At 46.9% G+C, this 20372-nt stretch overlaps 1 protein-coding gene across 3 annotated transcripts in view; it reads right to left on the reverse strand.

Moving 5' to 3' along the window:
• NEMF (nuclear export mediator factor) overlaps positions 1-20372 on the reverse strand; it is a 132372-nt gene that overhangs the window by 50447 nt on the left and 61553 nt on the right. For all 3 annotated transcript variants that reach the window (XM_030214074.1, XM_030214073.1, XM_030214075.1), the window contains 5 exons: positions 17529-17592; positions 14621-14709; positions 9264-9367; positions 8784-8846; positions 6963-7075 (listed from right to left, as the gene is read on the reverse strand). In XM_030214074.1, the coding sequence (XP_030069934.1) occupies positions 6963-7075; positions 8784-8846; positions 9264-9367; positions 14621-14709; positions 17529-17592 (433 nt within the window). The remainder of the gene's footprint in view (positions 1-6962; positions 7076-8783; positions 8847-9263; positions 9368-14620; positions 14710-17528; positions 17593-20372) is intronic.

Here is a 20372-nt window from a genome sequence, read left to right on the forward strand (position 1 = left end):
ATCTACCACCCTCACACTGAACAGAACTTCAGGCTGCTGCTTCCAGAAAAGAAACGGTGACTTCACTTTTGAAAGATGACCCTCACCCGAGTCCCTGAGGAAAGCTCCAGTCTGAAACCCACGGTGTCGGGAGTTCTAAATTAGGGGAGTTCATGTGTCATCTCTTGTCGCAGAGCCTTATTTTCAATAGAGCCTTTGGCATTCTTGTTACACTCGGACATCGGGCTCACACAATAAGTACTTCTCTATATTATTTGATAAGATGAAATCGCCAAGTTGTGAAGTTTCATGTGTTATGTTCATGTGACTATGGCATAGAAGGTTGAATGTTAGTCTTATATTTGCACATTAAGTTCACTGGAGGGAGGGGCCCAATGAAAGAAATGCAATATTTCACCTTTTAGCAGTCATTATACTTGACAGCCACATTGGTGATCAAATAATCTGAGGGCACCCCTCCACCAATTTATATTAGAATGCTTAGTGCTTTCTCCTGGCCGATTTGAGTATTTATAGTTTGATACCAGTGAGTTTTGGATTATTTTTTGTAATGTCTAGAAGAGAAACGACACTCTGCTGTTCTATTGAACATTTAACCCCAGTATAACCCCACGCCAACCAAGATAAAACACCTGGGGTCCAGAAAACATCCCAAGAACAGATAAGCCCAAGTAGGAAAAGTTAATGTGATATGAGATGAAACAAAACCTGTTTAAAAAAACACCACATTCACGTGAGTATGCTCCTACTATGGAGGGTATGATACATACCTGTAGCAGTTGTTCTCCGAGGACAGCAGGCTGATTGTTCTCACGACTGGGTGACGTCCGCGGCAGCCCCCACCAACCGGAAAAAAGGCTTCGCGGGACGGTCGGGACGCAGGGCACGCCCACCGCGCATGCGCGGCCGTCTTCCCGCCCGTGCGCGACCGCTCCCGCCAGTTGAATAACTAGCAAAAGATGAAACACACAACTCCAAAGGGGAGGAGAGAGGGTAGGTGAGAACAATCAGCCTGCTGTCCTCGGAGAACAACTGCTACAGGTATGTATCATACCCTTTCTCCGAGGACAAGCAGGCTGCTTGTTCTCACGACTGGGGTATCCCTAGCTCTCAGGCTCACTCAAAACAAGAACCCAGGTCAATTGAACCTCGCAACGGCGAGGGTACAACAGAAATTGACCTACGAAGAACAACTAACTGAGAGTGTAGCCTGACCAGAATAAATTCGGGTCCTGGAGGGTGGAGTTGGATTTACACCCCAAACAGATTCTGCAGCACCGACTGCCCGAACCGACTGTCGCGTCGGGTATCCTGCTGGAGGCAGTAATGAGATGTGAATGTGTGGACAGATGACCACGTCGCAGCCTTGCAGATCTCTTCAATAGTGGCTGACTTCAAGTGGGCCACCGACGCTGCCATGGCTCTGACACTATGAGCCGTGACATGACCCTCAAGAGTCAGCCCAGCCTGGGCGTAAGTGAAGGAAATGCAATCTGCTAGCCAATTGGAGATGGTGCGTTTCCCGACAGCGACCCCTAGCCTGTTAGGGTCGAAAGAAATAAACAATTGGGCGGACTGTCTGTGGGGCTGGGTCCGCTCCAAGTAGAAGGCCAATGCTCTCTTGCAGTCCAATGTGTGCAACTGACGTTCAGCAGGGCGGGTATACGGCCTTGGGAAGAATGTTGGCAAGACAATTGACTGGTTAAGATGGAACTCCGACACCACCTTCGGCAGGAACTTTGGGTGGGTGCGGAGCACTACTCTGTTGTGATGAAATTTGGTATACGGAGCATGAGCTACCAGGGCCTGAAGCTCACTGACCCTACGAGCTGAAGTAACTGCCACCAAGAAAATGACCTTCCAGGTCAAGTACTTCAGATGGCAGGTATTCAGTGGCTCAAAAGGAGGTTTCATCAGCTGGGTGAGGACGATGTTGAGATCCCATGACACTGTAGGAGGCTTGACAGGGGGCTTTGACAAAAGCAAGCCTCTCATGAATCGAACGACTAAAGGCTCTCCAGAGATGGCTTTACCTTCCACACGATAATGGTAAGCACTAATCGCACTAAGGTGATTCCTTACTGAGTTGGTCTTGAGGCCAGACTCTGATAAGTGCAGAAGGTATTCAAGCAGGTTCTGTGCAGGGCAAGAACGAGGTTCTAGGGCCTTGCTCTCACACCAAACGACAAACCTCCTCCACTTGAAAAAGTAACTCTTTTTAGTGGAATCCTTCCTAGAAGCAAGCAAGACCCGGGAGACACCCTCAGACAGACCCAACGCAGCGAAGTCTACGCCCTCAACATCCAGGCCGTGAGAGCCAGGGATTGAAGGTTGGGGTGCAGCAACGCTCCGTCGTTCTGCGAAATGAGAGTCGGAAAACACTCCAATCTCCACGGTTCTTCTGAGGACAACTCCAGAAGAAGAGGGAACCAGATCTGACGGGGCCAAAAGGGCGCTATCAGAATCATGGTGCCGCGGTCTTGCTTGAGCTTCAGTAAGGTCTTCCCCACCAAAGGTATGGGAGGATAAGCATACAGGAGGCCGGTCCCCCAATGAAGGAGAAAGGCATCTGACGCTAGTCTGCCGTGTGTCTGAAGTCTGGAACAGAACAGAGGCAGCTTGTGGTTGGTCTGAGAGGCGAAAAGGTCCACCGAGGGGGTGCCCCACTCTCGGAAGATCTTGCGTACCACTCTGGAATGGAGCGACCACTCGTGCGGTTGCATGACTCTGCTCAGTCTGTCGGCCAGACTGTTGTTTACGCCTGCCAGGTATGTGGCTTGGAGGAGCATGCCGAACCGGCACGCCCAACGCCACATCCCGACGGCTTCCTGACACAGGGGGCGAGATCCGGTGCCCCCCTGCTTGTTGACGTAATACATTGCAACCTGATTGTCTGTCCGAATTTGGATAATTTGGTAGGACAGCCGATCCCTGAAAGCCTTCAGTGCGTTCTAGATCGCTCGGAGCTCCAGGAGGTTGATCTGTAGATCCTTTTCCTGGAGGGACCACAGACCCTGGGTGTGAAGCCCATCGACGTGAGCTCCCCACCCCAGGCGAGATGCATCCGTCGTCAGCACTTTCGAGGGCTGCGGAATTTGGAATGGACGTCCCAGGGTCAAATTGGTCCGGATGGTCCACCAGAGCAGTGAAGTGCGGCAACTGGTGGAGAGGCGGATGACATCCTCTAGATTCCCGGTGGCTTGGAACCACTGGGAAGCTAGGGTCCATTGAGCAGATCTCATGTGAAGACGAGCCATGGGAGTCACATGAACTGTGGAGGCCATATGACCCAGAAGTCTCAACATCTGCCGAGCTGTGACCTGCTGAGACGCTCTGGTCCGCGAAGCCAGGGCCAGGAGAGTGGCGGCCCGCGCTTCGGGAAGGTAGGCCTGAGCCGTCTGGGTATTCAGCAGCGCTCCTATGAATTCCAGAGACTGGGATGGCTGGAGATGGGACTTTGGGTAATTTATCACAAACCCCAGCAGCTCCAGAAGTTGAATAGTGCACTGCATGGACCGGAGGGCTCCTGCCTCTGAGGTGTTCTTGACCAGCCAATCGTCGAGATATGGGAACACGTGCACTCCCAGCTTGCGTAGGTAGGCCGCTACCACCACGAGGCACTTGGTAAACACTCGTGGGGCAGAGGCGAGCCCAAAGGGCAGCACACAATACTGAAAGTGCCGTGTGCCCAGGCGGAATCTGAGATACTGTCTGTGAGCTGGCAGTATCGGTATGTGAGTATATGCGTCCTTTAAATCCAGGGAACATAGCCAATCGTTTTTCTGAATCATTGGCAGAAGGGTGCCCAAGGAAAGCATCCTGAACTTTTCTTTGACCAGGAATTTGTTCAGGCCTCTCAGGTCTAGGATGGGGCGCATCCCCCCTGTTTTCTTTTCCACAAGGAAGTACCTGGAATAGAATCCCTGCCCTTCCTGCCCGGGTGGTACGGGCTCGACCGCATTGGCGCTGAGAAGGGCGGAGAGTTCCTCTGCAAGTACCTGCTTGTGATGGGAGCTGAAAGACTGAGCTCCCGGGGGACAATTTGGAGGCAGGGAGGCCAAATTCAGGGCGTATCCGCACCGCACTATTTGGAGAACCCACTGGTCGGAGGTTATGAGAGGCCACCTTTGGTGAAAGAATTTTAACCTCCCTCCGACCGGCAGATCGTCCGGTACGGACACTTGTAGGGCGGCTATGTTCCCGTGGATCCAGTCAAAAGCCCGTCCCCGGCTTTTGCTGTGGAGGCGCAGGGGGCTGCTTAGGCGCACGCTGTTGACGAGAACGAGCGCGCTGGGGCTGTCCCTGTGCCTGACGAGGCCTTCGGGCCGGCTGGTTGTACCTACGCTTCGCAAAAGAATAGGGTGCAGCCTGCCGGGCCCGGGAAAAACGTCCACCTGTGGAGGTGGATGCTGAAGGCGCCCGGTGGGAGAGCTTGTCGAGAGCGGTTTCCCGCTGATGCAGTTGGTCCACCATCTGCTCGACCTTCTCACCGAAAATGTTATCCCCCCGGCAAGGGACGTCAGCCAGTCTCTGCTGGGTGCGGTTGTCCAGGTCAGAGGCACGCAGCCATGAGAGCCTGCGCATCACTATACCTTGGGCCGCAGCACGAGATGCCACGTCACAGGTGTCAAAAATACCCCTGGACAGGAACTTTCTGCACGCCTTCAGCTGCCTGACCACCTCCTGATAAGGCCTGGACTGCTCCGGCGGGAGCTTCTCGACCAGGTCCGCCAGTTGTTGCACATAGGTCCGCATGTGAATGCTCATATAGAGCAGGTATGACTGGATGCGGGTCACGAGCATGGAGGATTGGTAGGCCTTCCTCCCAAACGAGTCCAGAGTGCGAGACTCCCGCCCCGGGGGCGCCGAGGCGGTATCCCTCGAACTCCGTGCCCTCTTGAGAGCAGAATCCACGACCGCCGAGTCATGGGGCAATTGGGGCCGCATGAGCTCTGGGTCAGAGTGGATCCTGTACTGGGACTCTGCTTTCTTGGGAATAGTGGGGTTAGTTAATGGTCGCACCCAGTTCCGAAGCAGTGTCTCCTTCAGGACATTGTGCAGCGGCACCGTGGAGGACTCTCTAGGTGGTGATGGATAGTCGAGGACCTCGAGCATCTCGGCCCTCGGCTCTTCCACAGAGACCACGGGGAAGGGAATGCTGATAGACATATCCCGCACAAAAGAGGCAAAGGAGAGACTCTCAAGAGGTGAGAGCTTCCTCTCCGGTGAAGGCGTGGGGTCCGAGGGAAGGCCCGTAGACTCCTCTGAGGAGAAATATCTAGGGTCCTCCTCTTCCCCCCACGAGTCCTCATCCTCGGTATCGGACATTAGCTCATGTAGCTGAGTCCTGTACCGGGCCCGGCTCGACGTCGAGGCACCGAGGTCTCGGTGTCGTCGAGCGGTGGACTCCCGCGCCGGCGGGGACGGAGCTCCCTCCATCGACGTCGACGGGGACTCCACCTGCGTGGCAGTCGAGACCGGCACCGCAAGCGGCGGCGGTGTCGACAGCCCCGGCGCCGGGCTAGAGCTCGCCGGCGCCACAGTCATCGGCGCCGAGGGCGCAAGCACCCCCGGCGCCGGCACAGCCTGGCGCATCAGCCCTTCCAGGATCCCCGGAAGGATGGCTCTGAGGCACTCGTCCAGGCCCGCCGCCGGGAAAGGCGGTGGGGCCGGTAAGGGTGTCGGTGCCGGAAGCTGCTGGGAGCCAGGAGACGGCACCGAGGTGCCGGAACCCCGATGCGTCGGTACCTCCACAACCGACGGAGACCTCTCCTCTCTACGATGACGCTTCGGCGTCGACTCCTCTTCGGGATGCACCGAGGGCGTCCGGTGACGACGCTTCTTATCCTTTTTTCGATGCACGTCACCGGCGCCGGAGGGCATGGAGGAGGAGGAGGTCGATCCCCCTCGGTCTCGAGGCACCGGGTCAGACAGGGTTCGGTCCCGTGGGCCACGAGCTGAGGGCGTGACCGGGGCCGACTGCCCACGCGGCCTCTCACCCCCACTCTCACCGGAGGACCGGCGGGCCGACGGGACATGTTCTCCTGGGGTCGCTGCCATCGGTGCCGATGTCTCGGGCATTGATACCGGTACCGAAGGCCCGGGCGTCGATACCGATGCCGTCGAGGTCGACGTCGAGGGGCCGGCGCAAGTTCCAAAAAGACGGTCCCGCAGAACTTGCCTCGCAACCTGAGTCCGTTTCCGGAGACCGAGACACAAAGAACACGACTTGAGATTGTGCTCCGGCCCGAGGCACTGGAGGCACCAAGCGTGGGTGTCGGTCTGCGAGATCGGCCGGCCGCAGCGACCACACTTTTTAAATCCACTCGGGACCTTTGAGGACATCGACGGAAAAATCGCGTCGGCGAAGTCAAAATCGTCAATGGTGGCTAAAATCACACCACGAAAAAAGAAACGACCGTGCGGCCACTAGGCCGCCACGCAGCGTCCCCGCTGGAAGCGAGGGAAAAGAAGGGGAGCGCGTGCTCCACACGCGCAGGGTCTCTCTTTTTTTTTTTTTTTTTGAGGAAATAAATTTAAATTAACGAAGCGCGATCCGCGTATACGCGATCGCAAGAATCCGGCGGCTGAAGTAGAGAGAGCGGCAAAGCACGACTCTCTCCAGGCGCGGAAAAAAAAGGAACTGGCGGGAGCGGTCGCGCACGGGCGGGAAGACGGCCGCGCATGCGCGGTGGGCGTGCCCTGCGTCCCGACCGTCCCGCGAAGCCTTTTTTCCGGTTGGTGGGGGCTGCCGCGGACGTCACCCAGTCGTGAGAACAAGCAGCCTGCTTGTCCTCGGAGAATCCCTGTTACTTCAGAATGATTTGCAGTGACATAAAATATAGTGTAAGACCAACAGCAGTGAACACTACGTCTCAATATACGTGTGAAATTGCCACTATTCATTTCACAGTCAGTAGAAGCAATGACAAGGTCTAATCCAGAGAAAACCCAGCCGTTACCTGGTGATGGTAGACCCACCAAGCACTAGTAATGACCCGTGCATCCCAGGCGGCGCTGTAGCACACTGCCATTGTGCCAGCCTCGGTCAGTGTACGTGGAGGTACTGGTTGTCCTGTAGATCAGAGAAGTGATACAGAATGTCAGGAACATACATAACACTGTATCATGTAAGGTCCCTTCACCTAAATAGTTTACAATATGCTGCAGCCACACAGCAAGTGAAGGAAAAGGGCTCTATCAGATGATACTGCTACAGTAACACATAAAAGTTTATTAGTACATATCAGATTATTACATTATTTTTATGGTAAAGGAAATAAAATCGTTTTCTCTGTGTACAAGACAGACACACGTCTAAGAAATGTTCTCTCTAAGCGGAGCACATGAGCGACTGGTGTCGTTCAGATTTTACATGGTTGCTCAGAAAATTATTTTTTTTTGTGCTATATACAGAAATGCATTGCTAATACTGGCACTCAAAAATTGTTGGTTTTTAAAATTTGTTGCTCACATGAAAAAGAATTGCACACACCATGCCACTCCTTACAGGAAACATTGCCTCTAAGCTGAATATCTTCACTCAGTCAGGCTGGGAATTTGAACCTCATAAAGAATTGTTATCCATAGGAATAGAACAGGCCCTTCTGCAGATAACGCAAGCTAATCTTTAGTGAAAGATCCCCTGTGTGCTTAGCCTCCCTTTGAATATTTCCCAAGAAAAATTTACCTTCAGAAATTTGCACCTGCTGTGTAGTTTTAAAAATGTAGAATTACATGCACTGTTGCTTCCCTGGCCTAACCCCTCCCTGGGAGCTCCTCTGTGAGGTGTAGATAAAAGTATTTGCGCCACAGAACAATGCATGCAATCTTATTCATGTAAGGATCAAAAAGCCCTTTTACGCAGTTAAATAGTTTATTTATATTTTGCTCACACCTTTTTCAGTAGTAGCTCAAGGTGAGTTACATTCAAGTACTCTGAATATTTCTGTCCCAGGAGGGCTCACAATCTAAGTTTGTGCCTGAGGCAATGGAGGGTTTATTTATTTATTTGTTACATTTGTATTCCACATTTTTCCACCTATTTGCAGGCTCAATGTGGCTTACATAGTACCGTAAAGGCGTTCGCCGTCTCCAGTAGTGAAACAAATACAAAGTGATGTTATGGTCAAATAAGGTTCATATGCTATAGCCACATTGGGGAATTATATAGAGGAAGAGTTATACAGTGTCTATTACACGCTTTGGTTTTGTTGTGTTGCAGGGTTTAGGCACTTAAGTTGGGTCAGTATGGTATGCCTTTTTGAACAGGTTGTTTTAAGTGACTTGCCCAAGATCACAAGGAAAAGCAGTGGGATTTGAACCGGCCACCTCTGGATTGCAAGAGCTACATCTAAGGCTAGAATCAGGGCCCACTACTGAGGAATTCTGGAAGGCCCACAGTCCAAGACCACTGCTGCAATGACCACAATAAGGGCCATGTTTACTAAGGTGTGCTAGCGTTTTTAGCGCACGCTAAACGCTACACACACCCATATATTCCTATGGGTGTCTCTAGCATTAGCATGTGCTAATTTTTAGCGCGCGCTAAAACGCTAGCATGCCTATAGCGCAGCTTAGTAAACAGGGCCCTAAGTAAGCTGGAGGGCAGGAGGAAAAAAAGATGTACAATATGAAATAAGGGTAAAATCTCCTACAGTTACGAATGAAAACTCAAGGCACTAGATGGCGGGCCCTGGTTCTGACTGAGCTGGAATTACCAAGGACCAGAAAGAAACTGTTGGGTTAACAGAAAAAGAGTGGAAGAAGGAGGAGATAATTACCTGTAGCATTCTTGATGACGCAGCTGGTTGCTCCGTGAAGGTCGGCATGAACATATACATCTCCTGAGAGAAGTGAAGGTGATGCTTCATTAATAAAACTGCTACAGCTTATGGATCCCCAGCCAGTCTCCTGCTCAACCTCTTCTGGCCTAGAAGAAAACCAATTCCATGTCTCCCTCCTACAAGTACCTATAGTTTAGTGCCTTACAACTTACTGATCACCTTAACTGACCCAAAAGGTGAGTGTGACCAAAGAGGCAGTCTCTGTACCAAGGCCTACCAAAGGGCAAACCAACAGACCACAAGGTTTCAAATTTAGGGGGTTCATTCTGGGTGTCAAGCACCAGCTGCAGGCAACTCTCCTTTTGAGTCTCAGGAATATTCTGACTGGGACAACAAAGAAAATGCACACAAAAAAATAATTTGGTCATTCAATAAACTTTTTTTATTGGGGTTACACTGCATTTGAAATATACTGACCTGCCTTCAAATATCGCTTCACAATCATCTCGTTCTGCTGTTGATCTCTTCCCGCTATGACGAGATAATTTTCTGAGCTGATGAACCACAGAAACTTCTCAAACCTGCCCAAACACAGCAAATCATTTCAAGACAAAGAGCAGAAACCCAGAGACCAAGGCATTAGACATAAACTCTCCACTGATTGTTCTCTCACAGACTTTCAAAGAACAGACTTTCAGAAAACATAACTACTGGCCTTAATCCTCTCTGGCCTGGCAGTGTTTTCACATTTTGCTATCTAAGAAATACAGTTCAAAATACCTTAAAAGTAGGAGCTTGTATCACTGATCGATCTACACAACATTCTCTATTCTTAATATAAAAGAACAATTACAGAAATATTCAGAAAGAAATTAAGAATAACAAACCAAATATTTTGAATGTATAAGTCATCACATCCCTTGATTCAATAACCAGCAGAAGCCCCTTCTGCAACAATAAGTCATAAGCCATTTAGGATAAGGGCCCATCAACTTAGAACAGTGCTCTTGGTGCAGTTTTTTGCCCATTTTTCTTAGTGGAATAGCTCATGCTCTTTCAAAGTTTGTGGGAATCATCTGTGGAGTTCAGTAGTAACATAGTAGAAGCGTGCTTGGACTGAGCCAGTCGAGGACATTCAAATACTTCCTGCCCAGTCACTCCATTGTTGCTTTTACTCTGTGCTTAGAATTATTTCTCCTGTTGAAAGATGAATCTTCTTCCCAGTCCCAGGTCTGTAGCACACTAGAACAGGCATTGTTCCACGATCTGCATATACGTTGCATTAAACCAAAAAGAAATACAAATCCCTTGCTTCCACTATTTCCGTTTCTTTCATATTTATTTATGTTTATTTTTTTGTCATTACTTTTTGTACACATAGTGTTATCGGTTGCCATAAAGTTTAATTGTTAAATTCCTGATGATATAATTTTCAGCAAGTGATTTAACTTGTCAGGAGCCAGAATGCTGTCTCGCCATAGTGGAGTCTTCTGAACTTTTATGCAGCAGAGACACAGAGTTTAGGAAGGATTCTGCTCACCCAAGTCCCTAGCTGCCGAGATGAAACCCGTGGCGTTGGGTACTAAAGGGAGTTACTTTAAGGCTTTGATTATAGATGCCACTGCACACAGACTACTGGCAGATAGTGGTTAACTGCTGGCACTGCCGGCCTTGGATATTCAATGCCAGGCCCTATCCAGCGACCAGCATCGAATATCCAGTTTCAGTTTTGGCCGCGGCAACTTAATCAGCTAAGTGAATATTCAGCGCTAGCTGGTTAATAGTGGTTAAAGATAGGCCTGCTATTTAAGCGGCCTACTTAACCACTCAGCTTAGTCGGTTTAGTGCTGAATATTTGAGCTTAGCCAGCTAAGTTGTGTGGCTAGCCACTAAGTACTAATATTCAGTAGAAATAACCTGCTATCTTGCACTGAATATTTTAACCGGCCAGGAGCCATTCCTGGCTGGTTAAACAGCATTGAATATCAGGCCCTTGTTCTTATAGAATGTAATGAACATTTTGGGCTCTTTATTTTGCAAAGTTTTTTGAATTCTAAATACATTTTAACACCATTGAACACTATAGCATGGGTGAGTTATTCATTTGAGGGCTTCCCCATTTTTTAAATCAATTATTTATATATTATTGATTTATTTTCTATACTTTGCGTTATTCATCTTTCCCCTCGATCTTCACAAGCCTCCACATCTCCAAAACATAATGCTGCAGGCTTTACTGTAGGGAAGTCATTAAAAGGATGATGTGCTGTGTTTGTTTTACGCAACAAGTATCACTTAGTGTTGAAACCAAAAAGTTCCACTTTGATCTCAACAAGCTATAAAACCTTCTTCCACACGAGCGCATCTTTTGCAAGTACGATTCAGCCCATTATATGGCTTTTCTTTAGCAGTGGGCTTTTTCTTGCTAGCCTCCCACATAGGCCACATTTATAGAGTCACCTTAAACCTCCATTACCCAGTACATAATGGACAAATACAAAAGCACCTACGCATCAACTTTCTCCTACACTAGTGCTCAACTCTGGAATGATCTACCTAAACTGGTGAAACTTACTCCTGATCACCCTACCTTCAAACAGCGCCTCAAGACCTTTCTATTTGGCAAAGCTTACGCACCACTCCCGCCTGGCATCTCTGACTTCTGAACTGTCTTTATCCCGGTGTCATATTAATCACCACTGCTCTTTCTCTTTTTCTCTACCTCGTTTTTGCCCTTTCTCCATTATTCTTCTAGGACATTAATTGTTTGATCCCTGACTTGTTGTGTGTTTATGTAGATTGTTGTAAGCCACATTGGGCCTACCCATGGGTGGGAAATTGTGGGATATAAATGCTGTAAATAAATAAATAAATGCATCTTAAAATGGTTGAACAGTAAACATTTTCCCTGGCCTCAGCCAGAAACCTCTGTAGTTCCTAAAGTTAACTTAGGCTTCACAGAGACCCTCTTCTAAAGTTTTCTTAACTCACAACTACCGACTTTGGAGGGACAGTCTAATTGAGGCAGTATCTTGGTGGTGCCAACTGTTTCCACTTTACAATGATGGATCCAACAGTGTCCCATGGGATATTCAAATACACTGAAAATTTCTGATGGCCTTCCACCACTCAGTAACTTTATCCCTAGTTCTTTTGTAAACACTTTGTCTGACATGTTTACATATTTGCTTCAAATTCACTTCATACAACAGAAACAATTGGATTCTTTATACAGGAGTATTCAAATCAACTTAACTATTGTGACGGGAAAAAGATGGGCTCTGTTTAACTTGTAACTGGCCTTAAGGATATTTGGAATCAGAGTTCATTTGGCTTGCATGCTAAAAGCTGTGAAGACTTATACTATTAAGACTTTTTGGTTCCTTGATCTTATTTGCTTTTTGAATATTTCAATAATTGTTTTCATATTGAACATGGAGAGTATGTTATGCACGTTAATGCATTCTGAACTGTATTTCAAAAACAGCAGAATGTGAAAAATATACAAGGATATGAAGACCTTCACAGCACTGTTACTGTCTAGGAGAAAGCAAAGACCGTTGGTCTCCTGCAACTCTGGGATGCATCACATGTGGCTATGCATTATTTATAAACAAATACTTGTTGAAAAATCTTTCAAGTTATAAATATTTTCCTTTCTTGTGTGTATGATTATTTTTCTCTCTGTTTCAGCACCCTTTCTCCATTTCCTTCCTTCTCTAACTCTCCTTTCTCTCCTCCACACTCCTCTCCCAAAGGAGGCTCCATGCTTCTCACGTGAACTCTGTTCCCTAGACGCCTCCCTGTCCCTTCTCTGCAGCTTCACTTTCTCTCCTGTCTCCTTTCCACCCTCAGCTTGGTCCCTTTCCTCCTCCTCATTCTCTGATTACCGTTTTTTTTTTCTAGTGTCTCCTGATAATCACATGACTTAGTATTATCTAAACACAGAGCAGCAATAATGAGCCGGTAGTTGTTAGTTCAAATCCTTTAATAGTCCAAACACAACCTTATAATAAGTGGAGCTATTACATCCAAAACACTTGCAGTACAAGTCCATCAGCCCAACATGTTTCAGCACATAATGTCTGTCACAAAATGCCTAGCACCCACCTGGGGTTACCCTGTGGCCACCTGAAGGGTCTGCCCAGCAATGCGCCGTCATGCCTGCACTTGGGCTTGTGGTCTATACTAGCATCCTACTGGGTTTCGTTTGCCTCTGGGCTAGTTTCCTATACTCAGGGTTTTCCTTGGTGATTTGTAGGACACTGGGGCCACACTCCAGGGGTCCCACAGTTTCTAGAAAGCACCCACAGACCCAAAAACACAAACCAGGATTCTTAGTCAGTCCAGGCCATCAGTCAATAAACTAAATAAGGTTTATTGTCACAGAATTTGAACAGCGAACAGAAAAAGGTGAACTCAGCAAGCAATAACAGGCAACTGAATATGGATCAATTATAAAACTATCTAAACATTTGTTTACTACCTGGGTAGTACCTAGGGAGGTCAGGAAATGTAGATGCTCACAAGTTATAAAATATAACTGCTCTTTAGGCCTTAGTAAAGAGATCTTTCTCTCTCTGCTCCCTGGCTGAGACTGGGGAAAAATCCAGTACCTTCAGGCTAGATATAAAATCCAGGGCCAATCAGAGCACAGGGCATCAATTTAGAAAGTAGCTGCCCAATGGTACTGCAAATTGTCTTTCCATAAGCTGAAACTGGAAGAGAGAAACTATTTTTCTGCAACAGCTTTAAAACTCAAAACAAGTGACATCTGCTAGCCAATTAGGAGAAATACACTTCATGAAATAATACAGTTTTCAGGCTCAGAAATCCACTGTTTCATCACAATGCCTGCTTCAGAGGCAGAATTCTAAAGTGTAAATTGGACAGACAATCCACCTAGGCAGCTGCCTATAATGCTTATAAGGTTGCATTCGTGGGGGTCTTCAGCCCCTGGAAGACTCGCCTAGGGCTTTACGCTAGGGGTTGAAGACCCTCATGTGTGCAACCTTATAAGCATTATAGGCAGCTGCCTAGGTGGACTGTCTGTCCAATTTACACTTTAGAATTCTGCTCCTGAAGTAGGCACTATGTGCTGAAACATGTTGGGATGATGGACTAATACCAAGCTGACACAGGTAAGAAGTGATGCTCTTTTCCTGGTAATGGGAGAGGATTGTTCCTGCAGGGTCCCCCTAGTACAGGCCCCTAGATGTCATTCCAAGTTTGCCCTGCTTGATGGCACCACAGTTTCCACAATTCATACCTAAGCATAGAAAAAATCTAAACCATTCAAGGGCTGAAGCCAATACGTTGAGGAAGGGGTGTCGAGGTATGAATTGTGGAAACAGTGGTGCAACAAGCAGGGCAAACTTGGGATAACATCTAGGGTCTGTACTATGGGGACCCTGCAGTAACAATCCTCTCCCATTAACAAGAAAAGATCAACACTTCTTACCTATCTCAGCTTGAATCAGAAGGCTGAATGCATGGTGCCAGGCAATCCCAAGGGTCTATGGCACCCACACACTCAGACTTCAGATTCAAGCCACCAGATGTGACAGATGCAATTAAGAAGCACAGATCTCCTCCTGCACAGAGTTGTAAAATGTAAAAACGTATAAGTATGTACATGGTGAGCAAGGGATCCTGCAATCCTCAAGAGTTGATCCTACCAACTTGATACAAAGTGGGTGAACATTAGGAGAGAAGAGACCTGAAGGAGAGTGGGAGGACACAGCAATGAGGAGAGGTCTAGGCACTCTGACATGAGAAGATTCTGCTGTTCCTGCCACAGCCAGGAGCCCTGGTTAAAGTTAAATGAGACTCACCAGAACACCTTGCGTGCTTTCTGGATAGTAGTGGCTGTCTGAACTTCTTTCAGTGTCTGTTTTGTCTTCTTCTCTGCTGATTTAAATGCCTAGCAGGAGGAAAACAGACTAATTTGATGGACAGACATAAATGAGCATACATTTGTGCAATGTTGACCCAAGATGGCATAAGTACGGTGACTGTATCATTACCAGTTAGAGGATCAACTTCTTTACTCCTTCATATAGGGAAGAGTCTTTAAGTCTTCCCTGCAATATCTACTCCTCCTGCTATATTCGACAGTGGTGAATCCAGCAATGACCTCTCACCCAGGCATAGAGGATCCTGTCACACCATTCAACATTGGCATCAACAAAGAGGAGCATCGACATCTACCAACCAATCTCCCCAGCCCTAAATGCAGCTCCGTAGTGAATGCTGGTGGCAGCATCTGACCTGGAAGTGACAGCTACATTGGTTGTGTGGGATGTAGCCGATCCACGCAGAGGTGGTCTGGTCATCAGGGAGGAGCCGTAGGTCCAGGAATGGCAATTATGACTGGGAAAAGGATGTGTCCTTATTTTCAGGAAATGGAGTTAGAAAGATGCCATAAGCATAAGCTCAGAAAGAGTGATACAGTAAGTCTCTAAATAAATAACATAAGCATTGCTGGATGCTGAAACTGGTGAGCAGGTAAGTGGACCACTGACTGCCAACTACTGCTCTAATTTGCCATTAGCTTTTAGGAACCTACTAAGGAAACGTTGGGCCCGGTGATTTAGTCAGCTGCTGACTGGCTAAATCGCTTGGTCTGGGCTAGCCGCTAATATTCAATGGCACTTAACCGGCTAACTGTTGCTGAATACTGCGGTTAGCGCCAAACTCAAAGCCTGCTATGTTGGGGGCATTCTGGGGGCGGAGTCAGTAGTACTTGGCCGCTTAAGTGCTGATATTCAGCCCTTAAGCGTCCAGGTTTACCGCATAAAAGTCTGACCAATTTTTAAGCAGTAACCTATGGCTGCTTAAGTGCTGAATATAGGCTTAAGCAGTTACATTTTAACTGACTTAAAAATAACCGGATATGTAAAGCTGGAGCCCACACAGGTCCTGGCTTTGAATATCTGGGCATAATAGCATCGGCAATGAGCAAAAACGACTGAATATTGACAACATTATGATTATAATTTCACTAGAAAAAGCTTTTGCTGGAGGGCCTTAAAGTCTAAGGGATAAATATTCAGTGTTTGAATTCTCATTCAGAGAAACAAGAGACAAAGGACAGAATTACAGAAGATAAGCATCTTCTGGGGTCCAATCATTGTTGGATATATTGTGCAAAGAGAATCTGTCTCTCAGCCGAAGTTGCAAAATAGGCTTAAAAATAGGAACTTTAGGCTAATAAACTTTTTGAAACTGAGCTTTGTTTATGCTCGACACCTTTTAAAGAGATTACATTACATTTTTGTGAATGCTGTCTCCCTTTGCCTCTTTCCTCTGCTCCCCCTTCATCGGAGCCAAAGCTGCCTGCCACCATTTTCTTTTTTTTTCACTACTCTGCCTACCATACTGGAAGGCCTCTAGTTTCTTTCTGATAGACATCTATCTTACACAATTATAGTGCCAGTGAGTTTGTGGAATTTTGGGGCAGTGATTGCTCACAACAATGCTTTTATACAGCACCCAACCTGGAGCTCCATTTTTGGGCAGCCATCTCTCACCGTGATGTCATTCCCCCCCCCCCCCCAATATTTGTGTAAGTTTAAATAGGCAGGCTTTCGTATTCTCCATAGGGCCTATTTAACAAAGGCTCAGATATTCAAGATGGGGGGAATTTCTACACCCTTATGTGGGAAATGTGGGAGGGCTCCGGGATCTCTTTTTCATTGTTTGTGGAGCTGCTATAAAGTGAGACATTTTTGGGACTCCATTGCTCAATATCTGGCGGATCTTTTGGACTCGAGAATCATGTGCTCTCCGATGGGAATTTTGTTAGACAAATATGAAGCTTTCCTTTTACAGGGGGGCTCGGCCCGTCAATTGGTTCGGAAGGCCTTTTTGATTGGTAAGAGGCTAATACTGAGCCAGTGGGTGGCGGAGACCCCTCCGGATTTCTGGCATTGGCGAAACAAACTACATGAGTTTATGTTGTTTGAGAGGAGAGGTGTGGGCAGCTCCCCTGGGCGGCGGAGGCGGTTTCTAGATATTTGGGGGCCATATATTCACAGCCTGTCTCCTAAAGGGCGGAGTTTAGTGGTGAACTCGCTTTAGATATATATTGAGGTGGGGCCATCCTTTGTGGTAAGAAGTTGGAAGTCTGGATATCTCTCAGCAAGGGGAGGGGGGTAGGTGGGGGGGGGGGGGGGGGGAAGGATTTTACTGTTTGTTTTACTGTTCTAATTTTTGATAACATTTTGTTCCTTACTAAATTTGGCGAGCGGTGGAAGTTTGATATGGGTTGGGGGAACATATGAGTTCAAAGTAGACTGTTTTAGAGTGCTGGCAGGGGGGGAGGGGGGTTCTATACCAAAACATTGATGATAATGCTCTATGTGAGGGGGGTTTTTTTGAGCTGTGAATGTGTTCATTATCAGAGTTTACATTATGTTTTTCTGGGTACTGTTATCCGTATAATATCATCAATAAAAATTGTTGAAACACAAATAGGCAGGCTTAGACATCTGTTTTCCAGTGAGATTACCTATACAAAGTTATCTACCATTATTTACACTGGATCTCCAAATATTCTTAAACACATTTTTAATGAAGTTGAAGAAATAAGAGAAATTATATAACTGGGATGATTACTGTCAGAGGCAGAAGATCACAGGATTCTTCTCTGAAACTAGATTAAATACTGATATCTGTGGCCCTGATGTCTCATCAAATCTGAGCATATGGCATGGAAAACCACAGACTGATAATACTCACCTTCTCAGCAGCTTCTACCGTTTTCTGAGTTTTCTTCGCTGCATATCTCTTATGGTCATAGTACCTGAAAAATTAACATCCTATTATCTTGAAATCTGCCAGAAAATTAAATTGCACATTTCTAGTATTAATTCATTCCTTTTAGATTGTACACCAAATAAGGGGGAAATAATCAAACATGGCCATACTGGTTCATGCTCCACTGATACTTTTACCTGTGGGGTTTGCATTAATAAACAAAACAAATGCCTGAAAAATCCTTTGTTTTGCTACTGCCCCTGAGAAAAGGGCAGGCAGAGGTTGAACTTGCTATCCACCTGAAACAACACAAAACTACACATGTTCATTGCACTTCTCTCTCCCTGGCCCCAGCATGGCCTCTCCAGGCCATGTACATTCACTCACAGAATGAGTGAACAATTTAAGGCCTCAAAAATAGCCATAGGAAGCCATGACAATAAAAAAAACCCAATCCTTGTTGGCTTTTCCACCTCCCATGAGGCATGCACAAGTTCCAGATCCCAGGATATACCTCGGGTCCAAATAAGGGAGTGATTGCAATAGCAGAGAGAAATACCTCCCTCCCCAACCCCCAGACCTTTCTGCATCACCATCCAACCCCAATCTTTGGCAGCTTAACCTCTAGTGGTAGTATCACAAGACTACTACTAAGGGCATAAGAGCATCACAGGCGCCATTTTAAACCTGGGCGCTTACAGGTCAGGCCTAAACTTAACAGATAGTGCTGGCACAGTGACCACACTATAAGGGTAATTCTAGAATGGGGCACTTACATTTATGGATGCATTACCCATGTAAATGCAGACCAAAAGAGAGGCACTAGGTGTCTTGCAGCAATAGAACAAAGCAACACCAAAGCAGACACTATGAAGTCCAAAAGAGTCTTATTCAAACAAATCCCGACATGGCCACGTTTCACCAAACAGGCTGCATCAGGGGTAAACATAAACAACTAGTAAAAAATACAAACAAATAAAACATTATATATTTTACAGAATAAATCATTTTAATAAAAAGTGAAAACATCTATATAAAAACAACTTTTAATAATAGAAAAATGAATAAAACATAATTAAAATCAACATATATATATATATATGACACACAAAAAGGATAAAAAGTATCAAAGCTAGCAAGAATAATAAGTCACATAATCAGATAAAACAAAAGCAACATACCTAACCAGGGACACACAAGAGTTACCCTGGCAGTGAAACTGAGCATCCAAGATGACCTAAAGGAAATGCATAAAACTCGGAGCTCTTTGTGCTTTTAAAAGCTAAAGCAACAGGTTGTACAGCTCCAAAAGAGTGCTACAGTGGCAGGATGAAATAAAGGAAGATAAAAATACAGTTTTAACTTACTTCAGCAGCTTATAATCCATAGAGGGCAGAGAAACAGCTTCTCATGTCTGTGCAGTAGTCCTCCATCTTGAATTCTGCCCACTATTTACAATACTAAATGATGCCTTCCTTAATGAAGGACAAAAACTAAAAACAAACAAAAAAACCAGTCCTTGTGGGTAAAAAATTGAAAAAACTGGTTACAGACATGATCTATATCTTTCAATTTACAGCAGGGCTCTTAAAAAAGGATTAAAAATCGCTAAAAACTGGTGTTTTTGGTCAAAATTAAAATCAAAACTAACAACAGATTCTTATTCTCTGAGTGATGCCCTTCTAGAAAATATAATTTATATCGAAAATCACCGTTAAAAAATGTTTAAAAATGCTATGCATTCCAGTGGCCATCTTGGATGCGTTCCAATGACGTCATCAGGTGTCACTGGAGCTAGAAAGACTTAAAGGCACACATCACATTAAAACCATGTATGTATAAGATAAAACCAACTATAAAACAAATTGTAAAACAAAAATTGTATAAGAAACCTTTAAATATCTATGAACACACATCTTAAAATATAGATAGAAGAATTCAAAATGGAAATAAATATAATTCTAAAAGAACATACTCTATATGCTTTCTTTAAAACCATCTATTATAATAATTTGCACCTCCAACGTTCTGAAGCTGACTGCCAGGAAGTTGAAGCCCGGTTCGTAATGTCTGAAGCCTTCCAGTGACGTCACCGTGTTGCCTGGGAAACCGCGATGTGTCTCAAGCACGGGCGGACCCCTGAATAGAGAGCAGGGCACTTTCAACACCTTATCCAGCGAGGGAGCGAGCGATGACCTCCCACCCGAGCGCGCTGGGACCAGCCTGTGTGGGTTCAACAGAGAGGGATCGGGACAGGACGAAGGGATCTGTCAGCCCGGGGAGGCGAATGAGAGAAGGGTAGTAGTGTGCTGCAGAGGCAGTCATTTGACCTCCCCCCAGTCCTCTCATCTCCCGAGGGAAAGTTGAGCAGGAGAATCTCTGGAGAGGCAGTGGGGGAGGAATCACCCGAAACCAGCAGCCGAGGCGGAGCCCGATGAACTGACAGGATCCAGCACTGTTCCCAGAGGCCCCGGCCCAGCGAGAGCCCGCCACCGAGCGCGCACGCACCTGCAACTCTGCAGGCACGCGTTGGCTCTGTCCCTGGTATCGCTCATCAGACTGAGCACCTGGCGCCAGCGATACAAAGAACAGAGCCGACGCATGCCCGCGGAGTTGCAGGCGCATGCGCGCTCGGTGGTGGGAACAGCGCTGGATCCTGTCAGTTCATCGGGCTCCGCCTCGGCTGCTGGTTTCGGGTGATTCCTCCCCCACTGCCTCTCCAGAGATTCTCCTGCTCAACTTTCCCTCGGGAGATGAGGACTGAAGTCGCTGGGGGGGAGGGGGGGTCAAATGACTGCGTCTGCAGCACACTACCGCCCTTCTCTC

Source organism: Microcaecilia unicolor, chromosome 9, assembly GCF_901765095.1.
Source record: "Microcaecilia unicolor chromosome 9, aMicUni1.1, whole genome shotgun sequence".
NCBI lineage: Eukaryota > Metazoa > Chordata > Amphibia > Gymnophiona > Siphonopidae > Microcaecilia > Microcaecilia unicolor.